The following is a 25282-nucleotide window of genomic DNA, read 5'->3' as shown; positions in this document are numbered from 1 at the left end:
ACGGCCCTGTGATAACGATCAGTAGTTAAGCGCGCTTGTGTGTGTGTGGTGTGTCGGAAGGCACAGTCGGCCGTCGTGCGCGCTCGGAACTCATTTATTATTATCATCGCCGTCGTTTATCATAATAATAATAAAATATATTGTTATAACATTTTACACCGTTTTTATATGCAAGTACACAACAACTACCAGTGACGTACTGATGTCCGGACTATCCAGTTAGTTCAGTTTCCAGTACGCAGCGAAACGACAACTTAACGTCCTCCCCGGACCCGCGGCTAGCCACTACTACAGGTAGGTAGTGCGACCGAGTCCGGAGCCGTTTTATGTTTTAGTTTACGTGAAATTTTTGCCCTCCCGACCGGCTAATTCGGGTACGCGTCCTGAAGTATTTCGCGGTTTTTGGTAGGCAGTTAACGAACACGAAACTCCGCGGCGCATCGGTACGAGACCTTATAAAAATATTGTTATATCATTTTCTTCAGGATCACATATCGCCGCCAATCAATTTTCCCCAGTAAGAAAAACGTCCGCCCGTCCGGAGCCCAACATAACTACGAGATTTGACTGCTGAAACGGACCGAATAAAAACGAGTGCAGCAGCAGAACACCTGCCGTCGCAGAGTTTTCCTTTTGTCCACAACATCGTTTGACGCAGTGCCCCCCCCCCCCCCAACTACCCTACTACAGCCGTTCCATTGCTAAACATCCCCCCCCGCTCAGGGATATCGTTTTCAATCAACAGCGTAAGTTATTTATTTGCTTGTTTTATACGACCGACCTAGTGCTTGTCAGATTTTTGTATTTATATATATATATATATATATATATAATATATATTGTATTTATATTTATTGTTTATTGTAGTTTGGATAGAAAAATATTTGTTCACCTTATGCTCACAGCGCATTCCGATGCCTGCCTATCACATAATATATTATTACTATCTACCTAATAGCTTACCCATCTTTTTTATCTGTTTCAAGCCAACAACGACAGGGGAATTTCTTTGCCGTAGTGTTTCCCCATAATCATCCGCTTAATGCTAAGAGTTATGCTTACACTTTACATATAAGCACTTTACCACAACCTTATGCTTTACATATAGGTACCTAGCTAAAAATATTATTTCTGATGGGCCAAAAACTTGCACATTTTTTATTACTTACCTGCTAGTTTTGAGAGTAGATATCACAGTTTTCCAAATTGTTTGTAAACAAAGCCCAACGGTCAATTAAATTACACCATATTATATTATGTTTCGTTAAAAATTCTAACATCCATATGGCTATTAGTACCCTATAAGGTAGGTAGGTATTTGTATTTTAAATACCTATATTTTGAAGTTTTCATAATAATACCAACAGTGTACATAAGGTCTTATAATTACCTAATACCTATTATTTACTGATATTTGTACTTAAGGCTTTATACGTTATATTATAGCATTAGGTGAAAAATAATAAGAATACGTAAATACATTAGACTACCTAATTTGAACATCTATAATGACTTGACTTTTATTTGCGGGTCTTACAAATATTTGACTAGGAAACAAAACAAAATTGTCTGGGTTATAAACAATATAAACTAATCAAACTTATACCTTACAAGGTATATTATCTTACACACTTTATGTTATGTTTTGTGTCTATTTATTCATCATTGTTCATTACCTATTATTATTACTTATTAATTATTATTATGATAAAACTATTTTTTATAGGTTTAGCTTATAATATTAGCTTTAGCTTGTGTTTAAAATAATAATAATATAATCAATTAATCCAAATATCCAATACTTCAATTATTAAGGCTCTAATGTTTAATATTATTGTTTTGTTTGGGAATTTGACTTTTGATTCTTAAGTACCTAGTATAATATTATTATTTTAGGATATAATGGATACCTGTATTGACGTATAGTTAATTTTAATTCATCAGTTAAGACATTTTATGGTTGAACAATAACACAATAAAAAACTAGAATTTGTTTATTTTTTGTATAAAGAAATAATAACCATTACCTACCCACCTACCTACCTATAAAATATACCTAACTACATAATATTATGTATACCTACATCTTATAAAATAATGCATGTATAAGTAAACACCAAGTAGACACTTGTTTTATCATATTTATAAGGAATAAAACTGAATAAAATGACTTGTAGTTAACATTATTGTTGAGTATTAATAAACTATCTAAACATAATATATTATTTTATTTAAGTGCTTTACTAATTACCATATAGGTGCGTGCAGGGTATGCAATTGCACCCCCCAGCGAGTTCAGCTTAGAAATAGATAGATAGATAAATAATATATTTTGAGTTTATAATTTTTTTCAAAGCAGTGGTCATACAATGAGTGGTATGTACAATTACACAATTAAAATTGTTTTTTAATTAGTCCTGGCCTGACTTGTTGTAAGGCTAGGTAACATTTTAGTACTGTGCACCCTCAGCAAAAATGTCCTGCGCATGCCTATGCTTGGATACATTTTTATGTTATTTTGTCTTTCACTAATTATTAAATAGCTATATAAATGTATTATAACAATAACCATCTGAATTACTACATAATAAAAGTATAATTATCAATTGTTTCAATTGTTTATATCTTCTAACTGCAATATTATGTCTTATATTAAATGTGTTTTTATATTTTATTATTTAGTCTTAAAATGTAGGTACCAAGATGGTATCTAGGTACTTAATCAATAAAAATATGAGTAAAATCTTGTTATGAAAATCATATTTTTGTCTATACTCTGCACCAGGATAGAACATTACCGTTTTGCGGCTTTGCGCATGCAGACTGACAGCAGTGACTGGTCCGAGGTACAATTTACCCCACTTAATGACACGACAGTAGAGGTTGTATAAATATATATTATAGCATCGAACGTACCTCACATTAACAAACTGTTGTCGTTGAATGGAGGGTTGCGCAGGATCGGACATGTTTTGGTCAGGACACAGTAATGTTCTCTCGTGGTACTAACTACAGTTTCAATATACTTCATAATTATTATCTATCTTAGATAGGCTACCTATAAGTATAGGTATAAGGCAAGCACAGACTTATATAGCAGATGTGGCTACTATTTTTTTTATCATCCACCCCTTCACACGGCCCACCCACCTTCCTACAAAAAAGTATACGTACAAAAAAATGCATAAATAAAATATACTCAAACAGAAAATTAAAATTTATAATACTTTCAAATTTCAGCAGTTAGGTGAAAAAGACTTATGGGTAGGTATTGTCTTTTTTGGCCCTTTTTAGGTGTCTACCTATAGCTTAACTCATGTGTACACCTATACCTATAACTTAAAAGTAATGGAGTATTGCCAATTTAACAAATTTAAGAAGTAAGACTAAGAAAAAAATGTCGTTTGTAGTTTGTACCTATGTATTATAAGTAGCATGTTACTAGATATTTTTCCTCTGCAAGGAAAATTGAAGAATTATATTATATATGTTTTTGGGTATAGTGCAATGGTAAAATATCTAGTAGCATGCTACATTTTGTTAGGAAATTAATTTAATTTTTTTTTTTGCGTTTCTTCGGCAATAAATAAAGCATTACAAAAATTGGCCCCATAAAAATTGGTTGGAAAAAGTTAGCCCAAGTACTAAGCCCAAAAACATATCTATGTTAAAATGATTCTAACCAGATACCTAGATAAAGTATTTTCTTAATATTTTACTATTGTTCCATGGATTTATTATTAAAAAAAAAAAACTTTGGAATAGATAAATTAAATCAAGTAATAAAGCAACAAATTTGAAAACATGGGCTATAGATATTTACTTCTAATTAATTAACTTTTTACGAGAATAATTCCTATTGTGATGTATCTTTTATTGCTTTAAAAACATTCATACACATTAGACATTATTCTATTCATTATATACAATTATGCAATCGTATATATAATTTATAATTTAAAATTTATATATTTGTAGTATATAGGTACTACAGGGTGATTCACTGTATGTTCACCACAATATTTTTATTTTAGTTCTGCATTCACTCAAATTCTGATGCTTAGAATTTTTAAGTTTAATTTCATAAATACCATTATAACTGTATGCATAGTCAGATCATAAAAGTCACTTAAATAGGATTAAAATTTTCAAATACTAAAGTTTTTTAAACCATTTAAGGATTGACTTATGGTACCGAATACACACTTTTTTTGAAATGAACTACCATTTTATTTCTGTCAGTTATTAAGCAGATAATTTTTTTGAAAATATTGATACCCATATTGAGTACCTATATAATCAAAATTCTAACTAGTAGTTTTTTGTATTATTAAACTGGTTCTAGGGTAATTGTTAACAATATGAGGGAGTCTAAGTCCTTCTAAAAAATTGATAAGATCGTGGCATAGAAATATAAAGGTACCATAAGAAATATATTTCTCTATTTCATCAAAATAACCTAGCCTTTAAAAATGTGATCACTGATTTATAGAATCAACCGTTTATTGGAATCAAAAATGAAAATCCCAAACCAAATGTTATATTGAAAAAAAGGATGCTTTATGTAATCAACTAGTTAATAGAATCAAAATGGCCTGAACAAATGTGGTCACATTAAGAAGTACTCACTGTATAATACCTACTTTTATTGTTATTTGATGTCCACTTTTGAAAAAGTGGCTAGTTATTTTGTTTTAATTTAATTTAATCATACATTATTATAAATAAAATTAAATAAACAATAAATATATACATATAACAAAAAACAACGGCACACAAATTCAAACAAATGTCTTGGTCATTCACTTTTCACTTGAAACCATTTAGGTTAAGTTTTTCAAAGGATTACACATAAATTAGTAGTTGGTACTAAACTATTAAATTATATTTTTTCCTGTCAGTATCATAATATGTTATGTGGAGGTGATGAATTCCGTCAGTAGACACCTAAATACAATTGGCATACCAACATAAAAACATTTTGTTCCATTTGGTTTAATATCATTATAGCTCGTATCATTTTTATAATATTATTTTTTTCTAAGAATGTTATTAGGACTTAAAAAAATTACTATTTTAAGGTTTTACAGTGTAGTCCTGGGTCTACCAGCTGGACATGCCACTGTATGTCATATTATAGATTCTGCTGAAATGTAACATTTAAAATTTCTGATTTCAATGGTTATTGGATGAATACCTAGGTAATAGTTAATGCATCATACAATATTATCATATTCTATTAGAACAATATGCTCTATTAGGTAACATGAAAAAAGTAATTTATTCATTAATTTATTACTATTATATTTTCATTTTGTTAAAATTTGGTGTACACATTTGTAAAATAAAATAGTACTTTTAAATAGGTTTAATATATTCCATTATAAAAATAATTAATACCTACATATATTTTTACTTTATTTTTAACCACATATTATATTTGTCACGTTATGTTAATATTATGTTATCCTGTTATTTTAATTTACTTAAAAGTTTATATGTGTAAATTAAAATTACAAGGTTTTTATTACAACGAGGATACGAAATAAATTATCATATTATTCTATATTTATTACGATTTAATTTAATCACACGGATAACTGATAACTGATAAGTATACAAATAAATATATTATGCAAGTGTTTGCGTAAGTAAAACCGCAAAATAAAATATGATAATATAATATAAAATATTATTTATAATTTATTAGGTACTTACCTTTATGGCTATATTATAGAAAACGATCTTTGCTTTGATTTACATTTTCCAATTGAATATTGGTTAAAAATATAATGATATTAACATAAATATGTTTTTGGGCTGGGTACTGCTGATATACAATTAATGGTTACTTTATTAATACAGATTTATGATTCATACATTTTCTTCGAAGTGAAAAATATCGAGTAACGTTCTATGTTTGTAAATACACCACTTTTTTTTGTTATTTGATTTTTAAGAATATATTTTATTTGTAGTTATTTTATAAGAACTGATTATAATATTTTAGTTGTATATAATATTATCATCACATCGTATATTTGCTGCAAATCGCTTATAGATCAAATAACAGTATAGACCCCACAATGGAAATGATTGCTATCGTGGGTTATTGACCGTACGTGAATGAAGAACTATTTATGAGTCTGACATTACTGTTTTATCTTTAAGTTCAACTGTTCAAGTATTTTTGTCAAAAATGTGTACACTGTATATTATGTGAACTGTGAAGACGAGTTCTGAAAAATCCTATTGTTAGAAATAATTAATAAAATATATTTAATACCAAATTAAAGTATAAAACATTTAAACCTAATACATGTTTGGGCTTTGGGCTTTTACATTTAATGGTTGTATAAAGTATAGTTTTGTGAAAAAGACGAGTGTGTTTATGTAATATACTAATGTGTATAAAATATTAAATCGTATTTTAGAAATTTAGAGTGTATAATAATATCTAAATCATGCGGTTTATGAACCACCCTCTCCTGCATTCACCCTCTGCAAACAAATTATAGATAACTAGATAAGGCCTGATTTATTTATAAATTTATAACATACTAAAACAACTCAATCTCAAGTTTAAATTATTTTGTTAAATCTGAGAAAAACTTGAAAAATGTTTGCATTAACGTGCTGAACAAAAATTAGGTTAGGACGCTATACCCGTATGCGTTGTCTCCGTCTTACAAATGTACAACATAGCAAAAAACTGTTTTGCGCGGAACTGAGAAGGCTACAGTCATAAAAAAGAAACGAAATTTTCACCACATAAAAAGGAGAACTTTGGCTGTGCAACGTTGTTTTTATTTTTTTGATATCACTTATATGAAAAAAATTCATACTGTTTCAAAAACTATTATTGTTTGTGTTTTTCAAACATGAAAAACTTTTTTCATAATAATGATATCATAGACGGAGACAACACATACGAATGTAGCGTCTTCTTAATTATTTCAAGATTCTTGGTAATGAGTTGAATTTTAAATATTAGTACCTACTATTTTCCATTTTGGCTTTTCTGAACTTGATACATTTTTAATGTACGATGTGTTCATAACAATAATTGAAGAAACTAGAAAAATAAATTATTATTAGAGGCAATATAATACAATTATTGAAAGTTATTTATAACAAATTGGTTCAGTAAAATAAAATAATTTAATTGGCTTGATTCCAAACGAGATTAGATACGTGGAAATTATCCATCAGTTTATAGTTATAAATTATAACTTTATTAAGAAATAAGAATAATTAAGAAATTAAAATATTTTCTCAATCAAATCCGAGTAACCAAATAACTAGAAAAAATGCGTGGTTGTTTTTAACATTATTCACTATACAACAGTTTCATATGATATTTTTGACAACATGGGCATATGACGGTTGAATGAATTCAACCAATGCTGGATGACCGGATGTAGTTTGTTCGTTATCTCATTTGTTTTGACTTAGATAATACAAATAATAATTAATGTTATTATTAAAATAATAATTTATTCAGTTTATAAATAATATGTAAAGTATTATAACATTTTTTTTGTTGGTAAATATTAAATTCAATTTTTACTATTTTTTGTGATAACATCGCACCATTCACTAATAAACTAAAATATGTATTAAGAGATCAAAAGGACGTCATGACCTGAACGTGTTGTCTCTATCTAAAGCATAACAGCAAATTTTGCGTTCAGAATAATCCATTTTACTGTTATATATTTTAATATTAGAGTGGATTTGTAATGCTCATAACTTGTGTTAAAATTTAAATGTCGAAATATTTGAATCTGACGATACGTCAATTCACTGTAATATTAAAAATAATGGAATAAAGTGATTATTCTTAGCGTAAAATTTGCTACCATTTGGTAGTGTTTAATTATGTTACTGCGTTAGCTAGCATACATCCATTTGAGTACCTACGTCGTCTTCCTAATATTAGCAAAATAATTAAATGGAACATTTCTAAAGATTTTGTATGAAAGTAAAAATAATATCAAAGTTTCTGTGCACTTTTTTATTTTTATACTCTTAAATAATTTAGATTAGGAACATACAGAGTAATAATAATAATTATTTTTAATTACATAAATCATTCAAATTTCTTTCAATATACAATTATTTTTAATCGTTAAAATACATTTAATCTGAATATTTATTTTTGCATTCCACTGTAAAAAAAATGTTATTTGAATAATATTTTAGTTTAGATAGATCACATAAATTACATCACATGCCCGTTCAATTTATTTTAATAGAAACAATAATAAATTGCAATATAATTAATACTTCCTTTACGCTCTTGTGTCAATAAAAAACTGTCCAGCTATCTAACAGAAGGTTAAAATAACCTACATGAAATTGTTGACAGCTTCTTTTTCATGAATAACAATTTGTATTATAATTGTAACTTGTATTATATGTAACGTAGTCGCTCGACCTTTGGCACTCCTATTCATACTTCATAGTTCATTATGATGTATTGATGTGTATTATTTATATATTATAGTATTTTAGTATAATGTATTTTTTTCAAACACCACACCGGTTTGATTTCCTGTTACATTATAATATTATGGTGTAAGGTGTTTACCATGTTTTTGTATTTTATGATCTAAGGTGTTTATACTTTCCTTTATAGTTTATATGCGATTATTATATTTTGATTGTAACACTTTCCCCCTAAAATATACCTATGAACTAAATAAAATAAATTACTTGTATTCGTTTTTAAACCAATTAAATAAAAAAAATGAAATTCACCTATAATAGTAGTGAATCGAATATTTTGCCTCACAGCATAGGTACATAAATTATCTAAATAAAAATATATTCGATCAATCATTTTTTGGTATTTTTAGAAATCATCTTATATTTTACATGTTACAAACTATTCCATGATAATAATTTTGATTAGAATAAATCAATAAATAATATTTTTGAAACATCGTTTCAATTTTCTTTTAGCTTAGAGGAAAATAAAACCTACTTTTTATTATAATTTATATGCAATTTTGAGTATTACATGGTAATATTTGTAAATGGTAAATAATTAAAATACGTTTGTTTTAAAGTTATTTTATAGTTTTATATTGAAATGATTTGTTTTCATTTACAGACTGTTTGTAGAATGAATATCAGTTATCTATGGCCAAGATGAGGTATGCAGATATGCCCAGAGATGTTTCTATTGACAATTTCCCTTCGCTCAACGTGTCTGAGGTAACGCTTTCACAAATATATTAAAATAATGTACCGCTATCTACTTGATATTATAAGTTTCGTGGTTTTTCATATTTTTAAATTTGTATCTACCGTGATTGTACAGAGCATACATTTATGGTACTTGAATGTATAAAAATATAAATTATGATATTTTCGGTAAATTTTTTTTAAACAAAAATTAAAACAGTTAAATTAAGAAGGATAATAATAATATTTAGTTATATTATAACAATCACATTGTACTATTTTTATACTTAGATTCTTTTCAGCAACTGTCACGTGAATGAATAGACTGGTAGAGGTTTATATTATACTTTTATAATGTAAACCTAAAACATTCAAGGTTATAAGAATTTTACAAAATTAAACAAAAACTAAATATTAAGAATATTTCCATTTGTTATTAATAACTGCAGTATGGCTCTAAAAGTAATGTGTACTTAATGTCATAATATTATATTAATAGTTATTAGGTTATTAGTTTATTACCTAGATATGCTATTATAAATAAAATACACTTAGAACTTTATGCAATCGCATATTTCAAAGAAATTAGTATACCTAAAATCTAGATCAATACAAATGTGTTTCCATTTCAAAAATGTTAGCATATTTTGATATTTTTGTTCAAATTGTAACAATATGGAAAAAATTTCATTTTTCTTATTATTTTATGGCTATAATGTGCGACTAGCAGCTACATATACACTTACGACAAACTGAAAAAGGAAATATTTGAATATTGTTATTATTATATTACCACATAGAAATTATACGGTACATGCCGCACATCTACTTTTGGAAGGTATCTTATTAGTAAATTTGAGGGCTTTTGTAATATTAAACCCTAGTGGAATCAATAATAATGATGTTTTGTTTATTTTTGACGTATGCGGCACCTTATACGATAAAACGTCAAATTTCCAGTTGCGTTATGCAAATTTATAATATTATATTTTTGCATTAATTGAGTGCATTTTTGTAATTTCTAATGTATATAATTTATGCGCATCGCAACAGCTTATTAGTTATTACCATTTATCCAATATAAAGGAATAGGTAGTTTAATAAATAAGTTTTATATATTTCCTTTATTTTAAGGATTTTATACTCATAATTTTGGATTACAAATTTGAGAAACGTCCCTTAGATGTTTTAAAGATATATTTTTAAATTAATAAATACATTTTTAACTGATATATTAATAAATGCGTTGTAAGTATAAAGTAAGTAGTAAGTATACCTGGTACCTAATGCTAGTGTTTCATATTATTTACAATATTTATGTATTCTTATTTTCTTATACACGAATGACAGCTGCTGGTGACATGAGCATAATATTGTGCAGTACCTAACTATACTAGCGTATTAAAGTTCATTGAATCTTGGGTAATTTACTATTCATTATTCAAGAATAACTTTGTGAATTGTGGATATCAAAATTTAAATCAACATTGGTGTAAAATTATACATTACCTATACAAATATCGTAATATGTATATATGAATTTGATAACAGGTCATTGCCTTAAATTAATTTTAATATTTTAGATTGACAATTATTAATGATAAATGATTAATAACAATAATAATAATATTTGTTATCGGCAAGTGTTAGGAGATTCAATTTTCGGTAATCGGTGTGATATAAAATACTAAATTCTTTTATAAAAAGTCTTTATTTTATGTCTGGGTATTCAGAATTATTTTCTAAAAAACTGAATTGTTTAAATATTATGATGTTCTTTAAGCGTGAAGTAATGCGTATTATGCGTATATGTCAGCTGTATTCATAGCTTATAGTTTCACTTATTTTTTTAAAAACCATTCACAAGAGAAAAATACCCTCGACCCAAATAATATTATACATTTATATTTTTTCCTCCGTCATTTTACGGATATTGTTATTCACCCCCCCCCCCCCCTTCAAATCCTGTTAATCTAGCTTATGATGGATTGCACAAAAATGATTTCTAGTTAAAAATATCCCATGCTCTGTGTACCAATTTAAAACTATTCTAAAGTCAATGGTATTAAACGATTATTATAATAATACATAAATATAATATAATAATATATGACTCTAATAAGTAATAACTATTATTATGCGGAGGTATGCGTTAGTATGTATATGGTATTCGTAAGTAACTTTAAACTTTTAAACGACTATAATAAGTGGTGGATCGGAAATTTTAATTAATCCTTATATTTCAATGACACCGAAAAAAGTGTGCACATTCAAAAATACTTGTTAAAATATAAGTTATATTTTCCACTGTCATAAAAAATGTAGTTATATGATAAGAAATACTCATTAAGATGGTCTATTATTTTACTACACAGGTATTATTTATTTATTTATTTATAAACAGTTTAATGGACCTAGGTCCTTTTTAATAATATAATAGTGCTACGTTTTGTTCAACTAAATGATAAAAATATCTTTTTTTTTAATATTTCTTATACTGAGTTGTAATAACAACAAACGTGTATAAATTAAAAATGTAATACAAGGTTACTCATAAATTGTTGTTATTGGAAATTATAAAAAAAGTTTAGCGTAAATAAAAAGTTGTTCTGTGTAAATCAAAGATTTGAAAATTAAATTTCCCTGAACATTTAACATAAAAAAAGTTTAGGTACCGGAAAGTCAAATACAATTTTCCACGAATTAAGATAATATACAGGATACGGGACGACACCTCGCTATCAATATTAAGGGGAATCGGAGGCAGACAGTTTCTAAGGAGTTCGAATTAGGCAATTTTAAAACTGCACGTATGCGGGTCTTGTAAATGTGTGCGTAGTGCGTAATAAGTGTTCATTAGTTTGTGACTGTGAGTAAAAAAAATTGTGGAGTGTTCCCGCACACACATGTACAAGTCACTGGCTGGCGTTTCGCGCGTGAACGGTAGACAATTTATGGTAATTTCACATTTGTATGTATTTTGTTCCATCCTACCGATCGACCTAATAATGCGATCATTTTTCAGAAAACTGATCTGAGTTCTTTATAATGTCTATTTGAGATTGGTCAGTCCACATTTTAAGATTTCTGATTTAAATTCTGAATAATCAACGTTTGAAAATTCCGAAATTTAAAAATATTCAAACTAAATTGATAGTTATATGTGTGTGTTATATGTATGTGTGTGTGAAATTGGGAAAAGTGGACCGTCCGATATCAGTGTTATAAATTATTATTGCATTACTATAGGTTGATCAGTATATGATAGAATAAAAGTTGGTATGTTTTAGCTGAAATAACTGTCCGCCACCGATCCCCTTAATCAGACAATTAGCGCTCTCATAGTTTTCTATTGGTCAATCACGGTCGATATAATATGTATAATGTATATCCATCCTAATTCATGAATAGCGTGAAAACTACCACCGTCGATTACTCAACGCTACGAGTCAAAGTTGAAAAAACTTGTCATCAACTGATAAGATTTTGTTCCGTGTCCTGTACATCTTAATTAGTGATCGTAACTTTTACTAACTGAGCGTCAGACCATGTGATAGCTAGGTGCGTAATACAACGCTTGTTCTCGCCGTGAAATACTGGCTACCCCGACTCCCAAGACCTGATGGCTGCTTCGCTAGCAGCATAGACCTATAAAACCATAAACCTATATATAATAACCTATAAAACCTATAAACCTAGTCATAAACCTATAAACTAATGAGCAGCGCATATAGAGTGAGAAATCACCAGACGTGGTTGTTGAGAGAGAAAATAGAGGTTTAGGCTGTTACAGTATTCAAAACATTAGCCCAAAGCATGTTTTTTCTCTCTCATATTCTCATATGTTATTTTTCTCTCTCAGTCGTGTCGTCTGGATTAACCAAGGGCTATAATTATAGGCCTATGCTATAAACTATTAGACGCGCTTCCACACGCCGCCCTGCCCTTGCTTAATCCAGACGACATAACTGAGAGAGAAAACATAACATATGAGCTATGAGCATATGAGAGAGAAAAAACATGCTTTGCACATAGTAACAGCCCAGTACCTCTTTTTTCTCTCTCAACAATCCCGTCTGGTGATTTCTCTCTCTATGCGCTGTCTATTAGTTTATACTTTATAGCATAGACCTATATAATATTATAGCCCTTGGTTGATCCAGGTGACATAACTAACTGCTACTAACCGCCCATGACATGCTCATTCAGCTGTGCTTCATCAATGATTTGTATAGTTTACGTTCGATTGTATGGTCTTCAAGTGGTTGACTATTCTTTGATATTCTTATTATAAATAAAAATAATTTGTGTATTATTAATTAATTATAAATAAAATATAATGCATTAATGAATTGAAAGTAAACATTTTTTAAATATTTAATCTTGGGATAAATGTGTATTCCTATAATACAGTGAAATACATTATGACAAATGAGCAAGCCTCTTATTTCAGAGTTAAGGTCCCCCCACACACTGCAGCGGTGGCGGTGAATTACTGCAGGACAACATTTCACCGCTCACCGCGGCGCAGCGGTAAAGCCCTTAGACAATCAAATTTAACGCCACTGCCACCGCTGCAGGGGGGGACCTACATTCGCCACTACTAAAGATATTGGATAACCGTCCACGATAATAATATATATTTTATACTTTAGAAGATATGGATGTTATAATCCGGTGCGAGTCATTTGGTCGAATATTTTATGAATATAGTCGAAATGTTTTGTTGTCGAATGAGTTTTTGGTCGGAGTAAACATAATGATTAGATTTTACATACTATATAATCCGACGATAGCAGCAGTAATGTAGACATGTAGTGTTAATAAATACATTTATGAATGTATGTAACCTTGACATTGGATGGGTGCAGTGAATGACGTGGCAACTGAAATTTTAAAAAGGCTTGATTTACAAACTTGTGCGTTGCGTGCCCCGTAGAATGAATATCCAACAGTTTTATAATAGGTATACGGTGTTATAAAAATTATAGTCATTTTTATAAGTTAAGAGTGGGTGATGGGTGCTGGAATGTTTTAAAACTATTAGTCAGTGGTGTGATTGCGGGCAGTGGTATAATTTTGTCCCCCCCCCCCCCAAGATATGTCTACCTTCTTACTAACGAATTCTTAAGTACTTATTATTATTTATCAATATTGGGGGGGGGGGGAGGGGTTATCACAATTAATATTTTAACAAATACAAAATGACTACATTTTATATACTTTCTATGTTGTAAGGGGTTGGGTGGTTGAATTTCCTACCCCTCGTGTATCCGGCCCTGCTAACCTACATGGCTTATTTCTAGTTTAATTTCCTCATTTTACCACAAACATTTCACGGATCATCTATATTATCTTTGTTTCCAGAATGTTACAAACGCATAGGAATGTGGCCATTAAAAAATATCAGTGTCGTAAAATAGTTATGAATTTATCTTTTGTTAATTATTATTTATTACCATCAAACTTCATAATAATCAGTCTAATTTACCAACATATTGTATTAGGTATGTCAATGTCATCATGTTATAGGCTCACGGATTTAATATAAATCATATTAGGTTTTTTTCCCATTTAAAATTATTTTTGTAAAAAATAGATAAACATGTTCTCTGTTTCATAATTAATCAAATTGCAGAAGAATCCATCTAATATTGTTGACCTTGCTCTGAATTTAATTAGTATTATTATAATTGGGTACCTAAGTTATAACGGTTTATTATAATAATTAAAAATAAATAGTTTTAGTTTTATGGCCAATATGGCAATATGTAACATAATATTATGTTTATATTATTATATGTATATTTCCAGTTTTATTATCGTTTCTAGATATGATAAACCTTAACTAGTAAAGATAATGCATTCAATCGGTGTACATTCATTTTGTTGTTTAGTATTTTAATTTCTCTCATATTGAATAGTCTTATAAGTTATAATCAATCATATAAATAATGGATTATTTCTTATATTATTTTTTCAAATTGCACATAATTTTTTTATTAATTTTATAAAAAGTTCTAAAAATGTGTGTTGTTTACAGAAAGTAAAGTCAAAGGCATACGATGATGATGATAAATTAGAACATTTAGTTTCCAACACAGAGTATAGAAAATTAACCACTTACAACTCTTTGAAAAAACATCCATCAAATCTATCAACTCCGTCGTGTGAACAAAGGCATAGAAGACGTCTTTCAGAAACATTAACATGGTGAGTACTGAGTAGACTTATTATTTTTTAAATATAAAATTATTAAAAACTTATATTATTTACATTTTTAACAGCTACTATTTACTATTTATTATTTATTATATTATTACTTATTCTTATTGAATACAGTTTATTTGTGTACATAGGTAACTATTATTATACTTTTATACTTTTATACTTTACTCCTTAAAAAAGCATTACCATTTACCTTACTTTTTAGTATAAACAATTATATTTGAAATTGTTGTACGACTGATTTTAGAATTTATATTGAATCAACGTAAGTAGATTTAAAAACATTAAAAGTATCCAGTGAACTAGACTTGCAGATCAGCTGTGACTGGTTAAGTAGATTTACATTATGATGAAAATAAAAGTTAGCAATAAATGGTATTATAATTAAATGCATTAACATCTAATGAAAACAGATTATACACAGTCACTGTATCCGGCATCGTATTTGTGTTTGCAAGTACCGGGACCAAAGACATGATAAATAAATAATACCTACAACATAACATTATATATATTATTGTAAACAAGTGACTTTGTTATCATAATATTTGGTAACATTTTGGTTTTGTGCAATTACAACTAGACTTCATAACTTTACCTATATCCTATAGTGTAATATAATAATATAATACACCTATTGTTAATTTATTAGTACTTGAACGTTAAGCATTCATTTATTTGTACAATTAAGTATTAACATATTTTTTTTTTTTTACAGTGGCTTAGCAAGGCAATGTAAAACTCACAGTCTTCCTTGTAATATGACATTAAAACATCCTTATAGTGTTTCACCAGTCGATGAAAAAGATGTTGATAAGACTAAGGGTGTTTTGTCTCCTGGTATTCTTCCGGAAGATTGGGCTGCCCAACTCACATTATTAGATTTAAATATATTTAGTCAAATATCCCCAGAAGAGTTGTCTTCGTGTTCTTGGAACAAGAAGCAAAAATTAGAAGTTGCACCAAATGTAGTAGCATTTACTAGGCAATTCAATCATGTAAGTAAAAATTAAATATCAAAATGTTTTGGATCAAATTTTAAACATGATCAATTTTCAGGTATCATTTTGGGTTGTTCAAGAAATATTGAAAGGCACCACTCCAAAACTGCGTGCTGATCTGATCACTCAGTTTATAAAGATCTCCAAAAAATTGTATGACCTTAATAATTTCCATTCATTGTTTGCTGTTATTTCCTCCCTTCAAAGTGCTTCAGTTTATAGGTGAGTTTTTAATTCATAAAGTGATTGAACTCAAATTTCAAAATTTGTTATATTGTTGATTAGACTATCTAAATCATGGAACAATGTGTCGAAGAAAGATCGGCAATCATTCGATAAACTAGCCAATGTTTTCTCAGAATGTAATAACTGGAGAAATCTTCGGGATCACCTAGAAACTTTACGTTTGCCATGCATACCTTATTTAGGTAAATAATAAATAAATAATATAATAAGTTTATTTATTTACATTCATTTTTCTAAATAAATATATGTACATCTAGGTGTATTTTTGACTGATTTGGTGTATGTTGATATGGCACATCCTCATAAAAGTAGCGGCATATTAGAATCTGAAGCAAGGCGTCTGAAAATGAATAATATTCTAAGAGTAATATCACATATGCAGCAGAGCCGTTATGATCATCTAATACGGTTTTCTAGGATAAATGATTATTTGAACTCTATTAGATATATTGAAGAACTGCATAAGTTTGTTCAAGACGACCAATATAAGTATGCATTAAAATGTAGTAAATTATGCCCTAATTATTTCAAACTTTTCTATTTCATGTATAATGTGTTTAGATTATCATTAAAGTTAGAACCTTTATCCTGCCAAACAGAAAACTCTAGAGGCTCCAAAGAATCCGTCAATCAAGTGTTGTTAGATTCATTAAGTTTATCACCTGCAAAATCAACCGATTTAATGCGAATAAGAAAATTTTCTTTATGCAAGCAACAACAACAGAAAACAAATTGTTCAAAGTAAGCAGATCCAGATACTATGATATAATACTTAAATCCAACTTATTTTTATTGTTGACCTTTAAATATACAATTAAATACTATCATTAACATTAAATTATAAGTTTAAATAAAAAAAGAAAATAACAACTGTGTCCATTGTCCATATGTTGTCAATGACTATTGTAGTCATTTTAAACATACATTTATTTTTTAATCAGATATCGCAGTGCAAGTCTACCACGTAGTTTTCTTAAAAAACCTGTGAATCAATCTGCAGTGTGTAATAATAATAGGTAAGCAGTTAGGTTTTAGAGTGTTGATTCTTTGCACATTTTTTTTTTTTATCACAAGTGTTATAGATCTTGCTGTTAACTATTTTTGCTTTTGGCTGAAAAACATAATCAATGTGCTTTTTTTCAAATTATTTTGTTTTTGGTATGGTAGTTTCTTTTTTTATACAACTAAAAATATATATGAGTATTTAAGTATTCTTAATAAAACAATATTTTTAATTGATTACATTTTTTTTTTAACAAATTATAATTGTATGGTTTAAATTCTATTTTTTCAATTAATTTTGTATCTTATTACGTAGTTTCTGATCGTGTTTTTAAGTGGAAAAAGTTTACCAACTTAAATTTAGTTCAACCCCTCTTAAATAATGGTGAATTGTTGTACTATTGATTGGTATAAAGTAATAGATATATTTAAGAATGTGTGTTATTGACACCGGTACATTAATTCATAATACATATTATATTATGTCAATAAACTAAATTTATGGTATCAAACATAAAATAATGTATAATTTCTATCGTGGTGTCTTTTAAAATATGCATACCGTGAAGTATTGTTTAGGAAGAAAATTAATATTATTCTGTTTTTATTGTCTGCAATGGGTCTGTTAAACATATTTTATAAAATGTTTTTACATTTTTACAAAACTCGTTAACACAATATTTTTAACCTAATTGTATAACAAATTGTATTGATTCAATTAGTTTTCATACTTTAGTGTTCGGTATAATGGTGAACATTCATTTAAATGTTTGGATTTATTTTCAGTTCACTATAATTATCATTTCTTTAGATTGTGAACTGTTGTTCATATACTGCCAGATTTTATATTTTATTGATGTCATATAGCAAACTGACAATAAAAACATTTTAGTATTACTACTTTTTAATTTCTATATTAATAATTCAAATTTCATTAATCTATTCAATATGAATTAATAACTATCGTGGTATTAATAAAATAAATACATATTATTTATTTTTTTATGGCTAAACTCCAATTTCCCACCCTATATAGTATATAATTACCATCATATTTCGGTATAAACATAAAATATAATTTGAATATATGTTTAAAAGTCTAAGATATTATGTTATTTGAGTCACTGAAGAATATAGTCTTAAGAGGACACCTGCATGTATTGTCTCTGTCTTATGAACGTACAACATAGCAAATTTTACTTTCACAATAATACATTTACTCCATAATTTCCAAAATTATAGTGAAATGACCTCTTATAAAATTTAAAGGTATGATTATTATTATCTAGGGCTTCTCATAGGCTTTTCATTATATTTCAATTTTAAAGCAAGTTATGAGTATTTTAAGATGTACAAACAATTTACAATTTTAAAATACTCATAATTCGCTTTAAAATTAAAATATGATAAAAAGCCGAGATGATAATCTTACTATTCAATTTTATCATGGGCCAATCAATTCTAACTTCAAAAATAACATGGTAAAATGGATTAATGTCAACGTAAAATTGACTGTGTTGTACACTTATACGTTTTGTACACTTATACACTTGTACGTTTATGCGGATGTGGCATTCACTTAAGGTGTTATATGCAGATATAATACATATACAAATAACTCAGCTAGTATACTAAAATGTATGTGTAAAATAATAATTGAATGTTTATTAAAAACTATTTTAATACACATTTTTAGTCAAGTACAAAGTATTTATAAAAAATGAATAAGGCTAATAAAGTAGTCACCTACCTTAAATTCCAAATTTATTATTATTTACAACATTCTAAGAAAAATTCATTTCCTGCTATTTTGGATTTAAAATTAATTTTTATAGTATGATGTACTTAATTATGACATAGTATAGTATATCAATTATAGTAATTACTTTTATAATTTTATATTTTTCACGTGACATATTATTTCTAATTGCTTAAGTATTTAAAGAGTAATTTATTATAAAATACCTAATATTTTTATTGTTTAAGAAATAAGACCAACAGTAAAAAAAAAAAAAAACTTAAACATTTATTGTATAAAGTGAGTAGGTATAATAAATGCTACTTAATAAATATTTAACTTTTAACAACTAATAAGATATTTTTACTTTTATTTATGTCGGTGCATTTATTTCTTAGTATTTCCTAATTCATGAATTTTTTTTTATAAATTTAATTTCTAAATTTCTTAATATACACTTTTTTAGTTTGATCCATAAATCTGATGAAGGAATATTGTCAACTGTGAACTCGAGAAATTTACTAGATGACTCGCTCATAGAAGAGAATACATTAGATCTGTCTAATTTAAATCTATCACCCTCTCAGTGAGTACCATAAATTATAATGATAATAAATAAAATGTATGACTGAAATATATTGAAATGTATGTTTTTTAAATAGAACATTGAAAGGAGCCCATAAAATAAGTTTAGAAAGTTGTTTAAGGCGTAAAGTGGTTTTGAAAAATGGACGAAAACCAGCTGTGACAACTTGGCAACGTTATTGGATACAACTATGGGCATCGGTATTAATTTATTACTCACCCAAGTCATTTAAAGGGTAAGTGTATGATTACAAAATATCAATATGTGTGTATTTATGTATGTATAATATTGTCTATTGTACAGTTGTAACAGAAATGACTTTAAACGAGAGCCTTGCAAACTTTGTCCGTTAAAAGGATGTACTATTAGTCTTGGTGATAATCCAGATACATTTTTAATCAAGCATCCTGATCAAAGTAAATATTTCAACTTGATTTGTTTTTATTCTGAAGTAATATATTTATCTGACTAAATTTATGATTGTTTTAGGAAATACATATAAGTTTCGAGCTGAGAGTGACAATACAGCGTTACAATGGTACAGACGATTGTACCATGCAGCACAGTCAGTACACCAACCCGACACTAAATTACCCGATAACCTTATAAGTTTTGACTGATTAGTTTTAAAATTTCATGTGAGTTTTTTTACTTAAAAATAGAAAAAAAATCAATTTTAAAATCAGATTATTTTATGAATACAACCTTTAAGGTTACTATAATACACTAAAATATAAATAATATCTATATGAGAGTTAAATCGTACTAAAAGTGATAATTGTTACCAAAGATGATTTTTAGATAGAATATACATATAAATATAAAATATTAAAATAAAGTTAGGTTAGTTTAAGTTGTTTAATATAGATTAAAAATTGCAATAAATTAAAAAGAAAAATAATATTTTGAAACACATATCAGATGTTTTAAAATTTAAGACTTACTTTATTGAAATACATATTATACATTTCCATATGAAATACATATTTTTTTTTACGTTTCTTGCCTCCATTGATTTAAAATAAAATAAAAACAATTATAATATATCTTGCCATACAAGTATTTGTGTTTTAATATATTTAATTGAGTTAACTTGCACGATTGATTTTAGTTGTTTACAACTTCAAATGTATATTTACCAACAATTAATATTTTAATTGCTTAGTATATCCTTATTATCTTATGTTATATTGAACTATAGTATGGTGTTTTATACTTTTTGTTACTCTTCTGAAGTCTGACTTTTTTTTAAAACTTTTTATTTAATTCATTGGTTTAAATTATTATTTTATTTTACATTTCAGTTTACTTTGATTGCAGTTGGTTCTTGTGAAAAATTAATTATTATCTTTAATCCAATAATATAATAATATAATTCAGTTATGAATATTTATAACTATTGTATTATAAATTTATTATTTGCGCATAAGCACCTGCTTTTTGTTCTCCCACTAGATTACAAACAGTCTTTGTGTTTAGTGGACACTAATCAGAACATTTAAACAACATATCTCTGCATCTTAAAATTATTAAGTTTGCTCTGACTAATGTTATTAGTTAATTGATTGTTTGAAAGTATTTTATTTTTGACTCTGGCTGTTGTTTATATAATTATATGTATTTAGTTATGGATAATCTTATTTACAAAACGCTTAACTTTAATTGGAAAAATGCACACATAAATAGTCCCTAAAATAAAATTAAAATGGCCAAAGCCTAAGTTCCTTACACTAAAATATCTTGATAATTATTATTATGAACCAAAGCTGTTCATAATTTATTTTTTTAGAAATGTAATTTTAAAAAAAATAACATTTTTGTTAGTATTTTTTTTCAAGCTTAATTTATGTTTGTTTGCAAATAAAGAATAATTATATAGAAAATATGTTTTTGATATCTTAAAGCATATATATTATTATAATCATATTTAAAAACATCATGATTGAAAATAATGAAGATAAAATAGCAATTTCATAAATATTAATTAATAACTATTGTGTTATAAAAACTCAATAATAATGGCATATACGGAGTAGGTTGTGAAAAGCCCTTAATATTGGAACTGTTTATACATTTTATACTAATTATATCATTGAGTTTAATATAAACCTATTTACTATACATTTAAACAGTTGAGAAATGTTGGGGTATTATATAAAACGATTCTGAATAATCATGAATCTTATTTAAGTGTTATATTTTTGTACGCTCCTGTTCTATTCATATAATATAATTTTTGAGTATTTTTTCCATGAGACTTAAGTTTATTTATCACCTGTTAAAATTTCCCATTGACAAATGATTCATATTTACTTAAAAAATTATCTTTACCTAAACAGTAAATTTTATAAATTATATTGACTCAGAAAAGATAAAATGTTGTGTTTAAAAAATAATATTAAATCTATAACTTATTTTTCACTGTCGACTGCCGTAGATCTATAAATAGCCAGTATAGCGTAAGATCTCTAATAGCACATAAGTTGTGATGAAATAAATAATAGTATAATAAAAAAAACATTAATAATGTGAGTGATACTAAATGAGTTTCATAGATTAATAAGATGTATTAATAGATTTTCTCTTAATTTGTGTAATTAGCACAATGTGCTAATAATTTTATTTTCCTAATAATAACCTGAGTTAAATTTATTTGTTGTAATCAATTATATTATTAGCAATTGTGTTTTTTTTTCCGTTATAAATGCATTCAGATTTGTTGTTGTGTTCATTTTTAATTTAACTGTTATATTGTTATCACTTATCAGCATAATATAGCTTATTTATAGGATAGTTAATCTATGATTATATTATTATTTTATTACTCGACCAGGAGTCTAATATTGTAAGGGAGTAATTATTATTGTACTAAATTAACTCCATCTGATTGTTTTTAAAGTATTAATTTTTTGAAGAGGACACAACAATGTTGTCAAAAGACATACAATGTGTATACTTATGTTATAGTTAGTGGTTTGCATTGTTGTGCTAAAAGCTTAAGTTGCTTAGATTTCTAAATCTGAGTATGTTTCAGACCAAAAGTTTTATTTTGTTAAGTCTTTAACATTGAGCTGAAATAATAATTTTCTTGCGGACTTAAAATATTATACATTTGCATAAATCGATCTCAATTTAAAGAATACAGTGATGTCTTTAAACAATATAATTTTAAAATATTGTAATGTATTTTAAGGAAATGCAAATAAAAAAGTCAAATATTAATAATCTATTTTCAAGCAAAAAAAAAAAGTATATATATAATATTATATAGTATAAACCTAATATAGTCCATTTTAAAATTATTATCTGTCTGTTGGCTTATGAAATGGTTAACAAATGTATACTTACAGTTTCCTTTTCCTACCAGCATTTAATTGAAATTACTATTATTGTTATTATACATACCTGATGCTTTGTTCGTGCTTTAATTTGAGATCAGTTAGTGATGATATTATAAATTATAATAGGTATGTAATTTTTGGCGCAACTGTTTTGTTTTGTTAAATTGTTGTGTTTGAAATTGGATATAAACTGTTGATAATTATTGTTTACTGTTTAGTAATATGGTGATACAATGTACCTACCTACGTGTTAATTTATTAATGTTCGGAAATGTTAATGTTCACCATTTCTGATGGCCTGATGTATGATTACTATATTAAATATTATATAGTTGTGTACTTGCATATTATGACACTTAATTTATTTTATTCTTTTAGATGTATAAAAGCAATAACTAAATGCTTAAGATTATTTATTTGTACAATACTTATGTATATTGTCCACACACATGCCAAAACAATAAAATGTCCTACATAATATTCTTGTCTTATTTTTTTATTATTATCATTCAATTTATTTCCAGATAAATTTATTGTTATAATAATCTATTTGTATGTACCTACTGTCATATTAAAAAAATTAAATTTGGTCTACTTTACAATAATCTACATTTTATGAGCAGAGCAAATTTTTTCTACTCATACTTAAGTAAAACGACCAATTTTGGAAATATGGTTAAATCTACTTAAAACGCTCTTCTCATTTTTGATTCTATAAGAATGAATTTAGAACTGGAGATAAGTAAGTAGGTACTTATATTATTATTTTATATATAAATATATTATTAATATATGTTTAAATTTTAAATCATAAACCGCCACAAATCCATATTTTTGGTTAAAAAGCACAGTTAGATTATTCTTACACTCTTACACCACATAATGGATGAAATCATCATATTATTGTTCATATTATGATTTAATCTATTCTGTGGTCTTACTAGTATTGTCCTGTGTTACTAGTATTTATAATCAATGGTAGTAGGCACATCATAATTATTGATAAAACATTTTAGAAATACAATAAATCCAGCTGATAAATTTTCTTTTCAGACGTTTTAAGGGCAAAACTATATACGATTTATACTTTTTTAATAACAAATTAACACAAGTAGGTAGATATTGCAATTTGTAGTTTTGAATACCCTTGCAGTCCGCGCGACTCTTCATCAAACACAGTGGCCCTCCCCGAAATGTTAAGAAAGTTAAAAAATTATTTTAATGGCCTATGATAGTTGCTCAAAAAGTCTTACATTAAAATATTTAAAAATTTACTATAAGTATTAACACTTTTCAGCTATCTATCTGTGCTAGGACGTATTTAATGCATAAAAGTGTAAAAGTTGATCAGCCCTCCTGAAAAAAAATCCTGGCTTGAAGTATTCAAACATTACGAGTGATGGGTACACCAAAACGCTTGAATATTTTACCTTAACTGTGGAAATGTGTGCAATTATGAAGTGCTTTTAAAAATTACTTGTCTTATCATTCACATTTGAGGTACTTTTTATGTTATAAATACAGAGTTAATTTCACTATAATAGTTGGAGTTAGGTATTTCAACAATAAAATAACTTATTATAATCACCCACAGTATAATTGTTTTAAATAAGGTTGTGGTTATTTTAACTAAGAATTTAAACGGAGATAACTACTAATTATGTATTTAAAATAAATGTTACGATCAACATTTAGTTTTTGTTAAATTGACTACAAATTTGACACTTTCAAGAGTTGAATCAACTACACTTTTCTATGTCCTCATTATTAATTTTCATTTTTAAATGCGTATAGACGATAAAAAGTACTATTGTATAATATATTATTATATTGTATACGCAACGATGTTCAACTTCGGCGTATTTAATATTTTCTTGTCAGCCATAATAAACCGTTAGCAGTTGCGACCCATATGGAGGCAAATATTTCCCCCATAGTCGACATAGCG

The 25282-nt window shown here is 27.2% G+C and overlaps 1 protein-coding gene across 4 annotated transcripts; it reads left to right on the top strand.

Annotated features, from left to right (window-relative positions):
- LOC132943171 (ras-specific guanine nucleotide-releasing factor RalGPS1-like) lies at nt 1-23814 on the top strand. Of its 4 annotated transcripts, none has more exons than XM_061012025.1 (14): nt 1-294; nt 486-746; nt 9119-9222; nt 15236-15405; nt 16139-16418; nt 16480-16643; nt 16707-16849; nt 16925-17156; nt 17229-17408; nt 17609-17683; nt 19874-19993; nt 20070-20228; nt 20297-20409; nt 20483-23814. In XM_061012025.1, the coding sequence occupies exons 3-14, from the start codon at nt 9148-9150 to the stop codon at nt 20611-20613; spliced, it is 1842 nt and encodes a 613-aa protein (XP_060868008.1). In that variant the 5' UTR covers nt 1-294; nt 486-746; nt 9119-9147; the 3' UTR covers nt 20614-23814. The 4 variants fall into 4 exon arrangements, with proteins under 4 accessions (XP_060868008.1, XP_060868010.1, XP_060868011.1 ...); XM_061012026.1 differs by having other exon boundaries at nt 281-405; XM_061012027.1 differs by lacking the exon at nt 486-746.
- The last annotated feature ends 1468 nt before the right edge of the window (nt 23815-25282 follow it).

Source organism: Metopolophium dirhodum, chromosome 4 (assembly GCF_019925205.1).
Source record: "Metopolophium dirhodum isolate CAU chromosome 4, ASM1992520v1, whole genome shotgun sequence".
Taxonomy (NCBI): domain Eukaryota; kingdom Metazoa; phylum Arthropoda; class Insecta; order Hemiptera; family Aphididae; genus Metopolophium; species Metopolophium dirhodum.
This window is presented reverse-complemented; position numbering and strand designations above follow the sequence as displayed.

Bases quoted from the DNA above. Each gene is read 5' to 3' on its own strand.
- LOC132943171 (XM_061012027.1), top strand. From the start codon at position 9,148: ATGGCCAAGATGAGGTATGCAGATATGCCCAGAGATGTTTCTATTGAC. The intron at 17,684-19,873 runs GTAAGCAGTTAG...ACACTTTTTTAG, and splicing joins GCAGTGTGTAATAATAATAG to TTTGATCCATAAATCTGATG. The intron at 19,994-20,069 runs GTGAGTACCATA...TTTTTTAAATAG, and splicing joins TTAAATCTATCACCCTCTCA to AACATTGAAAGGAGCCCATA.